Below are 18,678 nucleotides of genomic sequence, written 5' to 3'. Positions count from 1 at the left end.
TTACCCGTTGCTAAGTGTGTTGCTAACGCTGAGGGTAATAGAACGGATTATCACCGGGGTCTTAACCAATCAGATTTCAGTATTTAACGTGAAAGTATAATACTATATTTTATTATTTGTAAAACATAATTAATTCCAGATTTTTAAATAAAATACTTTACTAAGTACTTAATTAATAAAGTATAAGCGTGATTGTTCAAATATCTATAAAGTGTTTTTATTAAAATCTGATCAACTTAAATTCCAGTGTTTTTTAAATATCTATATAAGTATAGTATTTTATCAAGTATTTCAGAAAAAGTATTTCAGGAAGTATTTTTTTCATTAATTTCATGATCAAAGTTTATTTATCTGTTTTCAACATTAAACCCAAAATGAATTTTGTGTATCATTATATCAATTACAACATTTGTAGATTTTAATGTTTCCAGTGTTTTTTATATGTTTTTTTGATGGTTTTTTCTGGTTAACTGTATCAATATTGCATATGTACAACAAAGAACCTAAATGAGGACCAATTATATATCCATATATTTTTGCATTTATATTTCTTCCTTTATATAAATTTTAACAAAACATTTCACAATGCTAAAAACAAATGCTTTCTAATGTTTGTTAAAGCCTGTTATTGATGGTGCGCTGTTTTAACGCTCTTTGTGAATTCTTTTTTAAAGTGCTTTAAATTTGAGACAGTCGCACTTAAAAAAAAAGATTTTTTTTTCAAATTGCATTAATAAGGTCGATATTAACGCACCTTGAAAAAAATATAGTGCAGGGTCCAGTCGAAATTGTCAAGATCCTAAAATATGATAGATAATTGTTTTAAACTATAGTCTGTCCCAAGTTATTGCTTCCATCACTTTTTGATGATTTTTAATAAAAAATACACATACCTGTAAAAGAAATACAATTGAAATCGATGAAAGGGAATATATCCAAGATATCTTCATTGAACAATTATCCCTTTTCACTCATTAAATTTCACAGGAACGAAAACAATTTTCTTACGGAGATTTATAATGGGAAATGTTTACATCTTTTCTCCATTCGGAATACACTCGGAATACATCGCGCAATTTTTTAACGCTATCATCCGGGCTTATTAATGGCTGATGCAATGCTAAATCTCCGTAGACTTTCAATTTTGGGATGTGTATTGAAACCTGAAGCGGTAGAGGGGGCGTTTCAAAACAGATAATCTGGACATTTTTCATTTTAGCGGATGAACGTTGTTTGAGCACAAAGGTATTTACTATTATTGAAATATCAAGCAAAAAGTGGTGGAAGCAAAAACTCGGGACAGAGTTATAGTTTAGCTTGATGCAACATTGACAAGAATTTTAGCTATCCTTAAAATAGCTGAAAAAATTCAAATGGACGAGGTCGTCCATCCGAATTTTTGCAGACCGGGAGCTACAGACCTGCAGCTATCCTGAAAAGCAATTTTGCAATGAAAAAGCTTTTCGTTTAAAATGATGCCGTTTATCAATTTACGCACGAAAAGCAACAATTCAAGGTTTAGTGAGATACTCTCCATTAATTCTTATGGAAATTAATTGCTATTCATTGATTGTACATTCATAGCTCTGAAGAAACTGACATGACTGAAATCTACACGTCTCGTATATCGATTGGACGAAACCTACAGCGAACTAAGAAAAATCACAGACTGCACGAAATAATCATGATGTCAGACTCAAATTCCCAAAGAAAACAATTTTATTGTTTCTTTTATCTAACGAACTGATGTACATTCACAATGATCTGTTAGTTTTACTTACTCTTTACGATCATTTTATTAATTTGTTAAGAGGAAAATGTAAATCAAAACGATAAAATGCTTTCTTTGATGTTTCATGCGGAATATGAAGGTAGCTATCATTGCAGAAAAAAAAATTCTGCAATGTCGCCCCCTTTATATCCCGCAAGAATCATCAAAGAAAGCATTTTATTTTTCTTTCATTGTATAAAAAATACCGGTATTACATGAAGTGCTTCAATTAGCCGTCAGCTGTCCTTCCATTTCGATCCCCCTTTTTTTTTTTTTACCTTTTTAATTTGTGGATATTCACTTCTTTGGGAGAAAGGGAAAATGAACAAATTATACGACGAAATTGTTATATAAGTTTATGGAATTGATGTGATATTTAACAAGGGAAAAAGACGGGTCCGGTCTTCGAGTAATCAATTTGAATATTATGATATTGGAAATTGGGCTGTATCTTGGTTGTCCATTCCCCGTTCCTAGTGATGTTTGATCATAATAAATATTGTTTTGATTTAATTTGACTAAATACGAAATCGGTTATAAGAACTAAGCCCATATCTTGTATTATTATACTTTCATGTTAAATACTGAAATCTGATTGGTTTAGACGCAGTTGATAATCCGTTCTATTACCCTCAGCGTTAGCAACACACTTAGCAACGGGTAACACAACGAATTGTTACATGCGCGTAAATTGGGCGCACACGGTTCGCCGTGGAATTTGCGTCATTTCTATATATTTACATCTCCCAAGTATTTTTCCCTCTATTTCTTACGGAAACTTATAGTTAATTCATAGCTCTATAGAAACAGCCAGACTGAAATCTATACGCCCCATTTATCGATTGGTCAAAATCAGGGATGGGGTAATTGAAAAAAGTATTTGTAATTGAGTGTAATTAATTACATTTTTCAAAGTAATTGAAAGTAATTGGTAATTGAGTCTGTCCTCAATTACAAGTAATTGAATGTATTTAAATACATTCCAAAAATATTGTGTATTTTCAATTACTTTTCAATTACATCTCAATTACTTTTCTCCAAGTTTAAGATATAATAAAGGTGTCTTATAATGATAAATAGATTTTATACATGTTTGGCATGGACTTTTGTTTATACAATAATTAAATGTCCCATAATGTTTCATATGATTATACAGTATGACACACTGCCCAGAGCAATAGGTAAAGATCTAATTTTGTGGAGGTGTGAACTCCTCCAATACCCAAGAACCCCAATTGATTATAGACTGAACTGAACGGATTTTAGACTCAAGGGAATCAAAATATCTCATTCTTGTGAATTATAGCAATTATTATTTATATACTGATATGCTGTACTGCCAAAAGTTGTACTTTCTCAATAAACATAGTCTTAATATGTGAATAAAAATTAATTCACTATAGAGAAAATATTATTCAGAACCAAAAATGAACTCAATGGTACTTAATGAATTTAATGTTAAAGAAAATTTTCAAGAAATCTGATCTGAACTGAACTATACAACCTTTAAAAAATAACCGTACATATATATGGTCCTGTATATCTTAATGTCGTTAATATATGTATATGTTCTCAAGATTTAAAAAAATAAACTAAAGTATTTGAAATGTAATTAATTACATTTATCAAAGTAATTGAGAGTAATTAATTACATTTTAAAAAATCAATGTAATTGTAATTGCAAGTAATTGATAAAATTGTCAATGTATTTGAAAGTAATTAATTACTTTTCAAAGTAATTGACCCCAACTCTGGTCAAAATCTACAGCGGCTGAAACTGACAAGAAAATGACAGGGCAGATATCGACACGCCCTGTTTATCGATTGGTCCAAACCTATAGCGACCTAGGAAAAATCACGGACTGCACGAAATAATCATGACGATGTCAGACTCAAAGTCTCACAGGAGACGATTTGGCTGTTTCTTTAGGCTAACTTACTTACGTACATCAACAGTAATTTAGTGAATTTTACTTACTTTTCCTAATTAATTTATCGATAAGCTTAAAGAAAGATGTTAATATAAACAATAAAATGCTTTCTTTGATGATTCATTCGGGTTATGAAGGTAGTGATCATTGCAGAAAAAATTCACATAACGCGGGTTATGTATTTTTTCTGCAATGTCACTACCTTCATATCCCGAATGAATCACCAAAGAAAGCATTTTATTGTTTAAATAAAAGCGGTAAAAAATCCTTAAAATTAAGACATTCAATATAATAAAATAAATAGTGCCTGTTTGGGAGGATAACAGTTGAAACTGACACCCCTCGAAAACCATTGTCAACCTCCGCTTCGCGTCGGTTGACAATAGTTTCCTCGGGTGTCAATTTCAACTGTTACCCTTCCAAACAGGCACTATTTATATTATGTATACATTTTCTTTAAAAAGTGCGTTAAGTGTCTTGATGGTAAAAAAAAAAGTTGAGGTACAGTCATAACGCACTTTTGAAAGAAAAAAAATTCAAAGTGCATTGACTTGGTCTTAAATTTTAACGCACTTTAAAAAAAAAATTTTAAATGCGATTTTTTTTTCAAAGTTCGTTGCCACAGTGGCAAAATTCTTTGGACTGTCGTTAAAGTACACTGAACATAAACTATGTGAAAATGGAAAGTTGAGACATGAATTACAATCATAATTACATACACTCTATCATCGATTACCGCACAAAGTCAAGTAGTAATTGTCTGAAGCGGTGTGTCCTCAAAACCATCATACCTCAGATTAACTTCCCTCTTTATATCATTTTCGGGAAATTAAAGTTTAAAGTCCAACAATAATTTACAATATACATATTTTATTATAAAAACCATCTATTTTTTAAGAAAAGAAAAGAAACTAACCCCCACCCCCCACTCACCCAAAAAAAACCCAAACAAACAGAAAACTAGAGCTTAAAATGAATGAAATAATCAAACGAAAAAAATTCTCTATCATATAGGAGTATTGGACATTAAATTTTGCTCTCGTGATTTAAAGTAGATGAACGAAAATGAAACTAAATGCAACCCCTATTACAAAATGTATATATATTACCATCGCTCTATATATAGATCAAGCACCTCTTGTCATTTTCTCCCCACAATGCATCGCCATGTTGAAAAACAATCTCACCCTTTAAAATAAAAATGAGGAATATGACAGCTTACAAACTGTTGTGCGACGAAAAAGAAAATGAAAGCGCGATTCCAGTGTATATTCAGCTGGCCCTAGGCGCCCTTGGAAATATTCTGGCGGTGATTATATTGTTTGTTGGCCGACACGAGCACCAGTGGCAGTCTTTTTACATCTTTTTCACTGGACTTGTGCTCACCGATTTGGTTCACAACGGTGTGTGTTATCCCTTAGTTCTACTAAGATACATTTCAGACTTCACGTGGTGCTTTTCCGTAAAATTGTGCAATTTTCACTCTTTTATGGAAACATTTTCACATTTGGCATCTGGGATGATTATTGGGGCCATGACCTTAGACAGGTATCTCTACCTCAGAGCAATACACACGCAGACCCAAGAATACGGCGCTCAAAGAAAACCTTATCTCGCTTCACTTTTTGCTATAATTCTTTTAGCAACCATAATTTCAAGTTTCCATCTCCTTGGCTTAGGAAACAGTCAGCTTTATTATCCAGGATCCTGGTGTTTTCTTGACTTTACCGATTCGTCGATCGGAAATAAAATCAATGCTGGGATATATTCCGTGTTTGGTCTATGCATCATGATGGCAGTGTTCGTTATCGGTGTGAAAACGATCGTGGTCACGTGTAGAAATTCCGAGTACCAAGCATTGCTACTCGATCACCATCGTGTGACTGGGATTTACGACAACCACGTGAGAAAGTTCCTGGTCATTTCAATGGTGACCTTTCTTTTGCTGTGGAGTCCCCTTCTGGTTGGTATAAGTTTAAAATTAAATAAATTTTAGTTGTTAAAGTGTACCAAAAACGTTTAATTTTGCAAAAATATGTAATTAATTAATTTTACGACCCTTTAAATGATTGGTACAATATATAAAGTCGTTTGTACAGTTTAGAAATTTGTACATTTTTAAAAATATACATGCACACGATTTAGAAATTAAGTGGTGTCATAACGGAAAGGATCAAATTAATAGTATAATTCCATTTCGTATTTCGTTTCCAGTGTACAAGTGTTGTTACCCAGGTTTTAGATATTAGCAAGAGACTTTTTTGCCTTTCATTCAGCACATACTTTTTAAAAAAAAAATTAGTATCGTTTTTATCGCAAAGAACTCACTTATAAGTGTAGTACACTGTACTTCATGTATATGTAAATTCGAAGGCGTTGCCAAAATATGAATAAATCTGATTTTTTTTTTAATTTCACTTTCACAGTTTGACATCCTTTTCCATATCTGTGGATTATCAGAGACCAACGGTAGAAAGGAACTATGGTTGATTCGATTAATGTACCTAAACACTCAAATCAATCCCTGGCTCTACGTCATACTGCGCAGAGAAAGTCTGCGCAGATTTTTTGTGTTGATCTTAAAATGCAAACGGTGTCTTTGTGAAAAAGAGGAACAGACGACAGGACAGGACTCACAGGACTCGGGGTTTTACCAGTGAAAAAAAAGGATGGCTAATACGTTCTTTTAAGATGGCGGGGTGGCCGTGGCCATTTTTGGGTTATGTAATTTTTGAAGAATATTGGTATAGGAAAATGTTCAGATTTTGAAGCCAAAATAATTGGGTTTTTTCTTTACTGAATAATTGTTAATGATCAAATTACAGTGTGTTATAATAAAAAGTTTAAGACAGATCGGATGTGTAATTTATTGATCGTTCAGCCTCCTTAAAATATCCCTCTCGAAATGTTCCTTTTTGTGAATCCAATGTGAATGTTCCAATTAAGAAAATTTCTTAAAATCATCCGTTTGAAATACTCTTGTTGAAAACTGGTCCTCTTTGTTTTGTTATTGGTTGTATCTATGATAGTACATGTAGTGCGAACATCGCTACATTCTTATAAATTATTTTCAGATTTATGATTTTTTTTTTCGAAAGGTAACTTTTCTCCTATGAAGAAACTTTTTTTTAAAGTTATTTATTATAACGTGTTTTCTTTTATAAAGACACCTTTGAAATGAAGTGTTTCTTTATACAAATAAATGTGTATGAAAACATTATGTATTGTCTGCAGTTAATTCATATTTATTTTACAGACATCAAAAAAATAATTTAAAGAAATCAGAACAAAACAATAGAAATACGTTGGCTATATATGCTTTTTGGGTGAACACTTCTTGGGGCGTGTTAAAAATATTCACAAAATAATTTATTTTAACTGATGATCGGATTAATAAAAAAACACACTTTAACCATTTTATTCGTCATTTCCACAGTTTCTATTTTTTGTACATCTGTCCTTTTCATGCTACACACGTCTACAACATGTGACATGAACATGTATATAGAATGGCAAAAAACAAACCTGTTAACACATGATCCTATATTCATTATGAGGCTAGCAGGCGGTGAGGCCATTGTTTAAACTGCGTCTAACCTCCACATGCTCCAGTAAACTTCAAATTTAGGCACATTTCTGTTGTCAAAATTTAAAGTTTTTTAACATTGTCACGATTAATTGATCGAGCATCAATGATATTGAAACAGCCAGTGCATGCACGGATCAATGAGTATGTATTACGTAAGTAGATTTAAATATATATTCCGTTAATTGTTTAAGATTCAGTTTTGTGTTGAACTTTTTCTAAAGTTGTCCTAATGAGAAAATATTATGAAATTCATGTCCTGTAATTTGATATAACTGTAAAGTTTTTTCAAGTTACTAATAAAATTATCATCTTTTAAAGAGGTTCGCTCCTTAGGTTTTGGGTAGCCATTTTTAGTCACCTCTAGTCTGAAAATTCTGCATCACATATCAATTCTAGTATTATATTTATATTTTACAATGCCAAATAAACTATATTGAATAAAATTGTTTTTAAAAATTACATTTTTACATAGTTTAGTAAGGGACTATATTTTGTGGCGGAAGGTTTTCAAGAAGGAAATGACCAATTTTCATAACTCACTAGTTTTAGAGTACATGTACTGTTACTTTAGCTTCCTAATTTTTCAGCGAGACCAAACTTCTAGATAGCTTGTGTATAATTATATATTCATGATATTCTGAAAAACATATTTAAACAATTTTGATATTTCTATCGATATATTTGGCATATTTAGCTTATATTCCATAGGTCATATGAAACGATTTTTAACACTATGATTTTCTTTCATAAATATAAAGCTTGTTATAAACAAATGTCAAAATACGTGATGTAAGATTTTTTTGCCTTTGCATTACTGAGAAATAACCGTGAAAACTGAGCACCTCAAAAAATTCTTCCCCGCTTATCGTTCTTGATTTTGTGGATTTATGACGTCACAAAGACCCACCGATGTAAACAATGCATTAAAACTAGTGTAATTTTAAAGAAGTTTATCGATTAAATTTTAGTAATTTTTGCATATATGAACGTGTCTTTCTTTTCAAATGAGATAATTTGATTTCGTAGTAGCCTACAGATGACTTGGTTTTAATTGATCGTTAATGAATAAGCTTTAATGATGAAGATCCCGTACGTACTGCAGTGGAAATTTAACGAAAGAAATGTTCCAACATTAACAGCTGATTAATGAATTATGCTTATCCTTTTGAAATAGAAACATCATTTTCTTCTTCGGTACGTATAATGATTGAGCTACATTTAAAGGGAATTAAATCATTTTAGTTGATTTATTTTGTCACATAAAAAAAGTATAAGACAGGCCAATGAAAATGTTTGAGGCATTGTGTACATAGTTTGTATTTAAAAGCTGCTGTTAAATGCCGCAAAATTATTCTTAAATTTTATTTTAAAATAATATCAATTTCTGACTTATTGATATATACATGTAGCAATATCTTTAGAAAATACACGTGTATTAACGTTTTATTAAGATTGCGGAAATATGGCATTTAAGGATTTAGAAATGTATCGGAAAAATAAATCGGTTGTTTGATAAAAATAGTTGTGAACGAATGTGAAGATAATCAACAGATTTTATTAAGAACAAGCATCAATAATGATAAAAAACGAAAGAAAAAATTGCGGAAGGAAGTGAGATAGAAGGGATCTGTGAGTAAACACCGCACATGTATATACACGTTGTAAAATCAAAACACCGCACATATCAATATACATGTAAGTACTGACGTTTCAAAAACAAAACATTTGCAGAAATTTCTCCTAGACTAAAAATAATTAAATGGTAACATATTTGTGAATTTGAAAGCGAAACAAACAGTATAATCGTGAAGCGAATGAGGCACCACGAGGCCTATAAGTTTAGAAAAAAAAATCTTAATGAATCGCATGAACGTGCAAATGGGAAAAACCGATCAGTTATTTTTGAATTTGTCAATTTCATAAAAAAAGGTCGAAATAAAACATATATACATGCATATATTAAAATTATATATTATTAAACTTGCATGTGGATCTATGAACTTCGAAGAAAATCATTCATTCTCCGTGCAGTCTCGAAACTGAATATGTACACGCTATTAAATATAAACACACACGATTTCATTTCTTGAGAGAAAAAATACTGACGTGGTCGATTATTATATAATTATACAAGTTTTTATATAGAATAGTATTTTTTTCGTCTTTTAAAATGCTGCAAAATGTCATGGATATTTGTATTCACAACATAGCTTTACAAGGCTATTGGGTCTTACTGACGTCATAAGCAAGGGAGGTAAGCCGCGTAAGTCAATGTTCCTTTTCGCGAATAAGTGATTTTGAACGACTGTGGCGCTCACATTTTGCATAAAATATTCAGAAAACAATGTCAGTATTATTAAATAGGCACTTATGAACTCATTCCCGTATATAACTCAATATGGTCAGGATATCATTTCATATGACCTTTAAGAAAAAATTAACTTCAATTTTGGCCTTAAATTAGCTTATTTATTGCCATATCTCAAATTTTTGAAATGTGACCCCTACTTGTTTTACTTTCAAATGAGACAATAAATGTATGTCTATTTGTGTGCAAAGTTTTGGAAAGATGACATGACTACATGTATATTTTTTTTTATTTACGTTATAATTTGATTACTCCAAAATTTTGTAATATCTGTTGTTTTGTTCATTGTGTACTGGCCTTTGAAGCCACCAGTAAAGCAAGAATTTTTAAACTTTGACTTAGACTTTACTTTTATAGTGTGCTCGACGTCAAACTGTATTAAAACCATAGCTAAATACTAGTAATAGTTCAAATTATGAATATTTGTTTGATTTCTTCAGATCATCAATTTCTATGTCAAATCTTAGCAAAAACTTCCGGAGAATAATCATAACTGTTTGGGGCCCTATATTTAAAAAAAAATGGCATGTGATATGGGTCACAAATTAAATAAATGACCATTTTAGGTCCCCATCTTTATATCTAAGTGGTTTTCGAATGATTGACATTACTATTATTTCAGGAGCCAACCTACTTAATTAGTAAGTTCGCTTAAGTTTCCTTCCTAAGAATCAAGTAATAAACAACAATTGAACGAAGCCTTCATCTGCCAATATAACACACAGTTATTGTATGATTTTCCTTTGGCTCTACATTTGTTATTTAATTGTAGAACAACTGTCACTTAGACACAAAGACACTAGCAAGTCACCAAGACACAAGTTACAGAGGCAGAGTTAAAAACTGAATGATCTAGCTCACAATTCTGTTGCTTTCCGACACAGCTCAAATCCCTGTTCTGTAGAACTCTAACCGAAGAGTTTCACCAGACGACGGTTTTAGTCGTTCACCGACAGAAGACTGACTAAGAATGAAAAGGTGGCTGCATATTAGTATATACCCAACAAGTTATTACTGAGTATTTTAACAATCGCCAAGCAACGTATTTTTGATAATTTTAAACAGTCTCTACTAGCTGACATAAATGCCTCTTCCAAATGTACAATCTATAAATATTTAGTTGATTATTGTACCTTGCTGTCATATCTAACAAAAAGAATTCCTTTACAATGTAAGAAACTTATATGTAAATTAAGATTATCATCCCATTGTCTTACCATCGAAACTGGCAGGTATAAAAATGTTCCATTACAAAGACGTTTATGTCCTATATATACTTTAGATATAGAGGATGAATATTATACAAATATTGACTGGGGTTGAGGGCAACATTGATTATATTAGCCCCCGAGGGACGAAATATTGCCCGACGCGAAGCGGAGGGCAATATTTTCGTCCCAAGGGGGCTAATATAATCAATTTTGCCCGAAAACACAGTCAACATTTGTTTTGTTATATGAAGAAACAAACCAAAATTTAAGAAATTAATTGAAAACAGATCGCCGTAATTTTCTCAGCTCAACAAAGAATTCACGAATTCAATTTTGTGCAAAGTTCATTTCCAAAATACCATCAGCATCAAACGGTCACTTGTGATATTCCGCCGACCGTAAGAATTATCAGACAGGTGTTCTACCTGATTTTACTTCACAGTAATTCGCAAATCCTTATATCCGTTATGATAGCAAACCGTTGCATTGCGTGTTCGTTGTTTACTTGCCTTGACGACTGTCTATTATGACGTCACCTTGTTTTGGAGTCGCGAAGAATTATTTACGTCACCGTTTACGAATCAACAAATCAGAGGCGATTATTTGAAATAGAGGGAATGTTCTCTAGATATTATTCCTAGCCGGTCAATATCTAAAAAATATTGACCGGTCAATATTTTTCGGACGAGCTGATATTACAATTATTGACTATTCGTCTATATAGAGTTATATAGTGAGAATATACTACTGAATATAACAACATTTTATATTGAAATGTCCCTATTAAGTACTGTAACTTAAGAGAAAAATTCCTTAAGAAGTTTTATTATATTAAACCCTCTGTCTTTAAATTAATTCTATTATTGTCAACACAAAATGTAAAGGATTTGTGCAATTTAGTTAAATATATTAAGAATGCTGTTTTAATCAGAAAACTTCATGTATAAACTTGCCTTTTTTCAAGTGACCAGTACATGTATTGTAACTTGTGTATATTAATTGTATATGTCAATGAGCTGTACAGCTGTTGACCAATAAACAATACAAGTTCTCACTGATTGGTCTAATCATGCATAATTTCTATTAGGTGTACTGATTATAACTGATTGGTCAAAAATAGAGGCATCTGATTAGTTAGACACCTTATACATTTCAATTCGGAAGTAAAATCATTGCATTGCCGTTTCAAAGATAGTATTAAAACAAAGGAAAAGTGTCATTCCGAAAGAGTTCTAAATATAAATTAGCACTTTCAATAATAATAATAATAATAATGATAATAATAATTGCCCTTAAAAGTAATAAAGTGTAGTTATAGAATCCGTTAGATTGTGTAAATGTCCAACAAAAATAAGCAATATTTTTTTTTGGCAATAAGTTTGAATTACACAAGATCATCTTTCATTTTTTTTTTTTTACACCTTTTTACCTTTTTCAAACTTGTTTCCTGGTTTTAACACCTGGCAGGTCATTATACATCTCATTTGTAGCTAATAAAGTGTACACTTTTACTAAAAAGAACTTCAAATGAGACTTAACGATTCTAACAGAATAGTTTTACACAAAGCGCATTACAGCAAGAGTGTTAATAGTCGCCTCATACTACACTATGTAGGTGTCTAAGTATGCCTCGTTTGGTCTAAGGCTTCATGTCTTTCGCTCAACCCATATAAAAGACTAACACGATCAGACGTACGATCAAATCATTCGATTCCCGCCATGGTAAGTATGAATATGAGTTTTGATGACATGTAATTTGCAATTAAGTTTTTTTCCTTCATAACTTGTATGTTTTAATTTTTTTTTAAATTTTATAAATTCAGGGCTATAAACTAGAATAACTGAACAAAAAAGCGAGTTCAAATAGAAAAAGATTATTTGAAAAGTGGCGAATTAAAACTCAGGGTCTATGAAGCATAAGCTGATTTGTGGGAATTTTGCGCAAAACCAAATATGTGATCATGTATATATTCTACGGGTTCTAAAACCGATATGGTGAAATCCGTGAAGTACACCTGTATTTCTTTATGAGTGAGGGTCAATCTCTGTACTCATTGAATCCTTATTTTAAGCGAGCACTTAATTCCGCGATTCAACCGTTTTCTTTCAAATTGCATGAACATCACATAGCGAATGCGAATTTTTGTCATAGTTTTATGTAGCTTACATATGTCCAAAAAATAAAAGCGAGATTTTTAAATTCGCGAGATGTGCTTCCCATGATTTCAAGGGGATATTAATTCCTCGCGTTTAATTAGGAATTTTCAGTATCATTTACAACGTTTGCATAGAATGATAAAACTTATACAAAGTCAGTATTTTAAGGTATATTAGTTTATTACAAAGAATGCTTTTTACGCAAAAAAGGGATTCTTTTTTATAACAAAGCATAACCAAATAATAATGATAAAAACGATATGAACAAAAACAATAGAAATATTGATGTGGACATTAATTGTCGCCAGGGAAAATGTGTTGACAACTTGCAAAAAACACAGGGTAAATGTTTAGGTATATCTTAAATTAAATTCGCAGTCGAGAAATAATATTGTGTGATAACACTGTAAAGAGAAAACATGTGACACACTAGTAAAAATTTTGATGTACACTCAATATCTTTGTGTATATATATATATATATATATATATATATATATATATATATATATATATATATATATATATATATATATATATATATAGTCTTTTTTACCCTTTAAAATATGAGTTCTTCAAAGTCGGTTAATTAAGAAAAACTGTTATCTTAAACCTAATGCTGTCTAAAAGAATTTTGCATTTATAAGGGCGACAAGCTTATAAAATAACGAATATAAAATGTCGGTCAATTACTCCTAAGCTTAGAATGGATTTCCGTTGGTTTATTTCTTTATAAGATGATTCAAGTTGTTATCATATGAAGGTTAACATTTGAACATCAATGGTGTTACCAGAAAAATTGAATAAATATATAATTTTAACATTACTACAACATCATGATGACTTGCCTGATAATTTAATGCAATGCAACGGACAAAACAAAACGTAAATAGTTATTATTTTAGAATGAGATGTCGTAAGCAACCAAATCCCCATTCTCGTAGGTTACAGAATTGCACTTGAAAAATACCGGAGTCATCTTTTATCTTTTTCCTTCAATTTTTTTCTATATTCAATGCCTCAAATAATTTTTTTTTAAACTTTTATTTTTCATCAAATTTGTAATGGGGCTCAATTATATTTTTACAAATACTTAAGAAGACTCGATGGTCGTATCCATTTGTAGACTGTTTTGATCTCCTTTAGAAGAGCTTTATATTGAAATATAGGAAAATACCCAAGTTAAAAATGTAAAATATATTGATTTTTTCTTTAATTAATAATATTTATAGTTAAAAATTCAAGTCTTATTTGAAAAAGCTAAAATAGTCATAAAGTAAAATACAAAACTATAAAATTCATTTTTAACGTCGCAGTTATGCAAATGTATGTATTATTTTACACCCTTTTGAATTTGATTTATTTAAAAAAGATTCTGAAAATAGCACGAAAAACAGGAAGTGTAAATAAGGGTTATAATAAACTGAGGAAATTACCACCATTAAAAAATCTACTAGTATCATATTACTTTAAAATGGGTTCTAGTAAGACTGGACATTTCTTGAAAACAATTATTTAAAAGCATTAGTAAAACTTAGCAAATATCACGAATACAATTTTAGAGTGTATTTTAGGCGCTGCGGTTGGTATTATTTATCTCGTGGTGGAGCAACTGTGCAGGCTTTAATTTACCAACTGGGGGCTTCACTGGGGGCTTCACATTCCGTTCTGAATTACTTCCGTCTGAAGAACTCGTGGCAGGAGCATTAAATATAACATCAACAATCACAAACCTTACAGCAAGGAACATGCTGGCTGACTATCTGACAGTCTGCCCTGGACAAGACACGTGCAAGGGGGAAAGTTTTAAAACGAATTACACGTTTGGTGGTTCTATGAGTCCTGCGTGTTCGACTTGCAGCTGTGACGACTCTTGCGCTAGGAAGAAGAATTGTTGTCCTTCAAATATTTTGGACCAGAACAGCTTTGGGAAGAAGAGCACACCATTAGCATGTCTCAAACCATTATGGAACCCGACGTTTGCTGTCCTTTTCCAAGCACACAGAGCGTCGTATTGGATGATAGAGACATGTCCAAGTGGCGAAAGCTGTGTGCCACCGCTGTCCAAAGCCGACATAAGGAACATCACGCTTTCTCTTCCAGTCACTTCTCTCAGAACAAACGAAACCTACAGAAACATACGCTGCGCACTGTGTCACTCTGAAAACTTGACGGATTTGGTATTCTGGAACCATGACCAGATTATTTGCACGTCGAGGTCCGAGTTGCTGTCAAAGATGACCAGCAGAGAATTTGTGCGATTGGTTTTCAATCCTTACCCATCATGTAACTTCTTGTTTTATCCACCAGTCTCGCTACAGAAAATTGTTTCGAAATGTACCGAAGTTGATGACAATTATTGTATTAACGCGAACATCTTGCCAGCAGATAAAGCGTACCTGGTGGATGCCTGTGCTGCATATAATTTGCCATACTTTTCGTGTAGGACAGGTATCGTACATAGAAATGTTTACTGTTACCTGTGTACCGTTCCAAGAATATATGATGCTCCAATTGCCTGCCCAAACAACAGCCATTTATTTCAACTGGGGGCGGACAAACTTCCGATTTTTTCTGCTCTTCTGAATTTGGAAAAAGAGATCGCTGGAGAAACTCGCACGGTAACTCAAGATGAAATGTGTACAGATGGCGAATTATACGACACCTTTTTGGTAAGCATATGAATGGTATCGTTGTTCCGAATCCTTAAAATGAATTCAATGAAATTTACGCATACTGCGTAACGATTTATATACATACACGCTGTAAACCCCCAATTCTAGTATCCATAAATCGGTAGGACCTACAATAAACTTTTAAATATAACACGGATCGAGTGTTTGATTTAAAATGCCTGCAAAAACATTGGTGTACAAATTTCTTTATCACTATATAACTTCAGTTTGATAACAATACTACAAAAACAAAACCTTGTTTCAAAATCAATCAGAACACCGGTTTTTCAACGGTAACTACTAATATATATAAATTAATCCCTCTTTTCGGTATTTGAGAATAGTTTTATTTTCATCATATATAAAATAGAGAGCGCTAATGAAGTACTTAAATAGTCGAAGTAAAAACTGCTAAATTCCCTTTCTCTTTTGAAGGACAAATGCTTAAAGCTGACTTGTGAAGACGAGTACATTTTAGAAGGAAATACTGTTTGTCAGTCCATGTACTCAACAATGGGAGAAAACAACTACGAAGTCAACATGATGTTCTATCCCACAGAATCAGTCGGGTTAGAGGTGGACGTAAAAAAATCATTAAGTGACTTTCTACAGGGCGTCTTTTCTCAGAATAACATTTCCAGGTACCTGTGTACAATAACAGTTCTGAGTCCCATTGACGAACAAGGCGGCGGTCCCACTCGTAAAACAGATGTTATTTATCACGGGGTGGTCGTCAAACTATCGGTGAATCATCCACATAACATTGACAGCTTCATAGAAAATCTGATCCGAATAGTTACTTTTGAAAATGAAATCGAACTCTCCGATAGACTATTCAACCATAGAATAAATGTCACCGGGTTTATTATTGGCCAACGCTTTCATTTGTATGAGGATAATTTTTATGCTTATAAAGATCCCCATTACATCCACCCAATTACATTTAAAACGCTACATAGTAAACTATTCGACATTGCTAGTCAGGCAAATGATATCAGACGATATAATTGTGTCAAGGAAAAAGCCCATATTGTGGTCGTGGCCGACTGGTATCGTTGTCCAAAAGTTAACATAGAGACGGCTGATGCAAGACTTGAGTTGTCAAACTTTACCCTGTGTCTCACCGACAACCCAAACTGTATTCCCTCAAGATACTTCAAGCAGTCTTTAAATAATCAGAAGTTTCAAGTTTGTCTTGACTGGTATCGGTTTTCTCTTACAACCCAAGCCCTGTCCAATACAATTGATGATTCAGTAGAGAAATATCTCTCACTCGCTTGTTTGTCTCTTTCTTCTTGTGGGGCTGTGTTGACAATTCTATCTTTTGTTTCTAAAAAATCTCGCATTACATCCTCAGGAACAAAAATCGTCATTCTTTCAGTTTTAATGATACTTGCCAATACAGTATACACCTTTTCGAAGTACTTCGTTTGGAGCAAAGAATTGTGTGTTACTGTTGGCATGTTAGTGCACTTTCTCTGGCTGTCTGTTCTGTTTTGGATGAGCCTGTCTACTTTCCAAATTTTTCAAACGTTTACAACTTTGAGAGTTGCACGCTTTGGAAAGAACGCACGGGTGTTGTTTCTTTTACTGCCTAACACGTTCCTCTCTATACTTCCTGTAGGAATCAACGTCATTTTAAGCTACAGTTCCAGTCAAGGCGAGAATTTAGGATATTCTCTCACTACCTGTTATATCGCGGAATCTAGTATGGTTCTATACACCTTTGCACTACCTGTTGGCATCGCTGTGTGTCTCAACATGTTTATGTTTTTGGTCACGGTAAGTAGAATTCAAGAGAAGGACGAAGTACGCAAGTCTACTGATCGTAAGAATATTGGCGCATTCTTCCGGTTATCAACGCTTACTGGAGTGTCTTGGCTGTTTGGATTTTTGGCTTTGCTCACTGAGCTTCACCTATTCTCCGTTTTGCACACCTTATTTACTGCAGGTCAGGGCGTGTTTCTGTATTTGGCATTTGGGCTCACATTTAGGTGCTGTGCTAACGAGAGAGAAAAAACCAGCTCGGGTAAAAGTTCAAGATCATTTGTTACGTCACATAAAGAGATATAGAGAGACATGACAATCGCTTTCCAATGCCTTTCGGTGTTTTAAAATTTGGAGTTTGTTTTTATATCGATCAAAATTATACGTTTGCTGTTGTCTTGATGTTGTGTTGGCTAATTTACGTAACTATTTATATAAAATAAATATATTGAATTAACGGGGTTATATATTATTGAAAATCGCGAAAAAGTATTAATTAGCGGTAAGATTAGATCCAATTATCTTTTTGTTTTCTGATTTGAAATCTAAATCATAGTCCTATACTCGACACAATGAGTGTTCAAACTTAAAACACGTAATTTTTAGAAATCATAAAAAAAACCTAGCATTGTGTAAATATCAGAAAAAATTATTGTTTTAGTTTGTTATTTTAAAAAAATAGTTTTAAAGGAAAAAGACAATGAAATTAAATTTTCTATGAAATGAAAGTATTGGCTTGTCTTATTCTATTGGTTTTTTCTAGCTTTTACAGGAACTATACAATATCCAAAAATGAAACCTTTCTGCAAATGATCTAACAATTAAATAACAAGCTTGCTTAAAAGCTTTCCAGTACTTTCAGTACTTTGATTAGAACACTGTAGTTGCTTTTTTAAAAGACCCCGTAACCTCTATATATGTAAAATTAATCTGTCTTTGATCATATCATAATGATGTTGATAGTTTAATAAAAGATGTCCTGATATAAAAAAAAATCTGCATCAATTTATATCTTTTCTTTGTGTTAATTTTATTTCATATTGTTATACAAACTGTATGTATTGTTTGTAGAATAAATCTGCATTATTTAATTTATCTTTTTTTTTTTTAAATTTATTGTTGTTTCTTAACACTTCTGGTGAATTACACTGGTTTAAAACATTTAATTTACAATGAGTCATTCTAAAGATTTAAGATTATAGATATACAT

The 18,678-nt window shown here is 32.2% G+C and overlaps 1 protein-coding gene and 1 non-coding gene across 2 annotated transcripts; both read left to right on the top strand.

Moving 5' to 3' along the window:
• Positions 1–4,768: 4,768 nt before the first annotated feature.
• LOC109620337 (uncharacterized) lies at positions 4,769–6,296 on the top strand. The gene is made up of 2 exons (XR_010707818.1): positions 4,769–5,665; positions 6,129–6,296. It is a non-coding gene; the product is annotated as an uncharacterized protein (transcript).
• Positions 6,297–14,622: 8,326 nt separating this feature from the next.
• LOC105341117 (uncharacterized) lies at positions 14,623–18,422 on the top strand. Its single transcript, XM_011447473.4, has 2 exons — positions 14,623–15,698; positions 16,137–18,422. Exons 1-2 carry the CDS (start codon positions 14,775–14,777, stop codon positions 17,772–17,774), a joined length of 2,562 nt encoding a protein of 853 aa, XP_011445775.3. The 5' UTR covers positions 14,623–14,774; the 3' UTR covers positions 17,775–18,422.
• Positions 18,423–18,678: the final 256 nt, after the last annotated feature.

Source organism: Magallana gigas, chromosome 7 (assembly GCF_963853765.1).
Source record: "Magallana gigas chromosome 7, xbMagGiga1.1, whole genome shotgun sequence".
Classification (NCBI taxonomy): Eukaryota; Metazoa; Mollusca; class Bivalvia; order Ostreida; family Ostreidae; genus Magallana; species Magallana gigas.
Note: the sequence above shows the minus strand (reverse complement) of the source record. Positions and strands in the feature narration are given on the sequence as shown.

Excerpts from the sequence above, each read along its gene's own strand:
- LOC105341117 (XM_011447473.4), top strand. The coding sequence starts at position 14,775 with ATGCTGGCTGACTATCTGACAGTCTGCCCTGGACAAGACACGTGCAAG. Across the intron at positions 15,699-16,136 it reads AATTATACGACACCTTTTTG|GACAAATGCTTAAAGCTGAC; the intron begins GTAAGCATATGA and ends TCTCTTTTGAAG.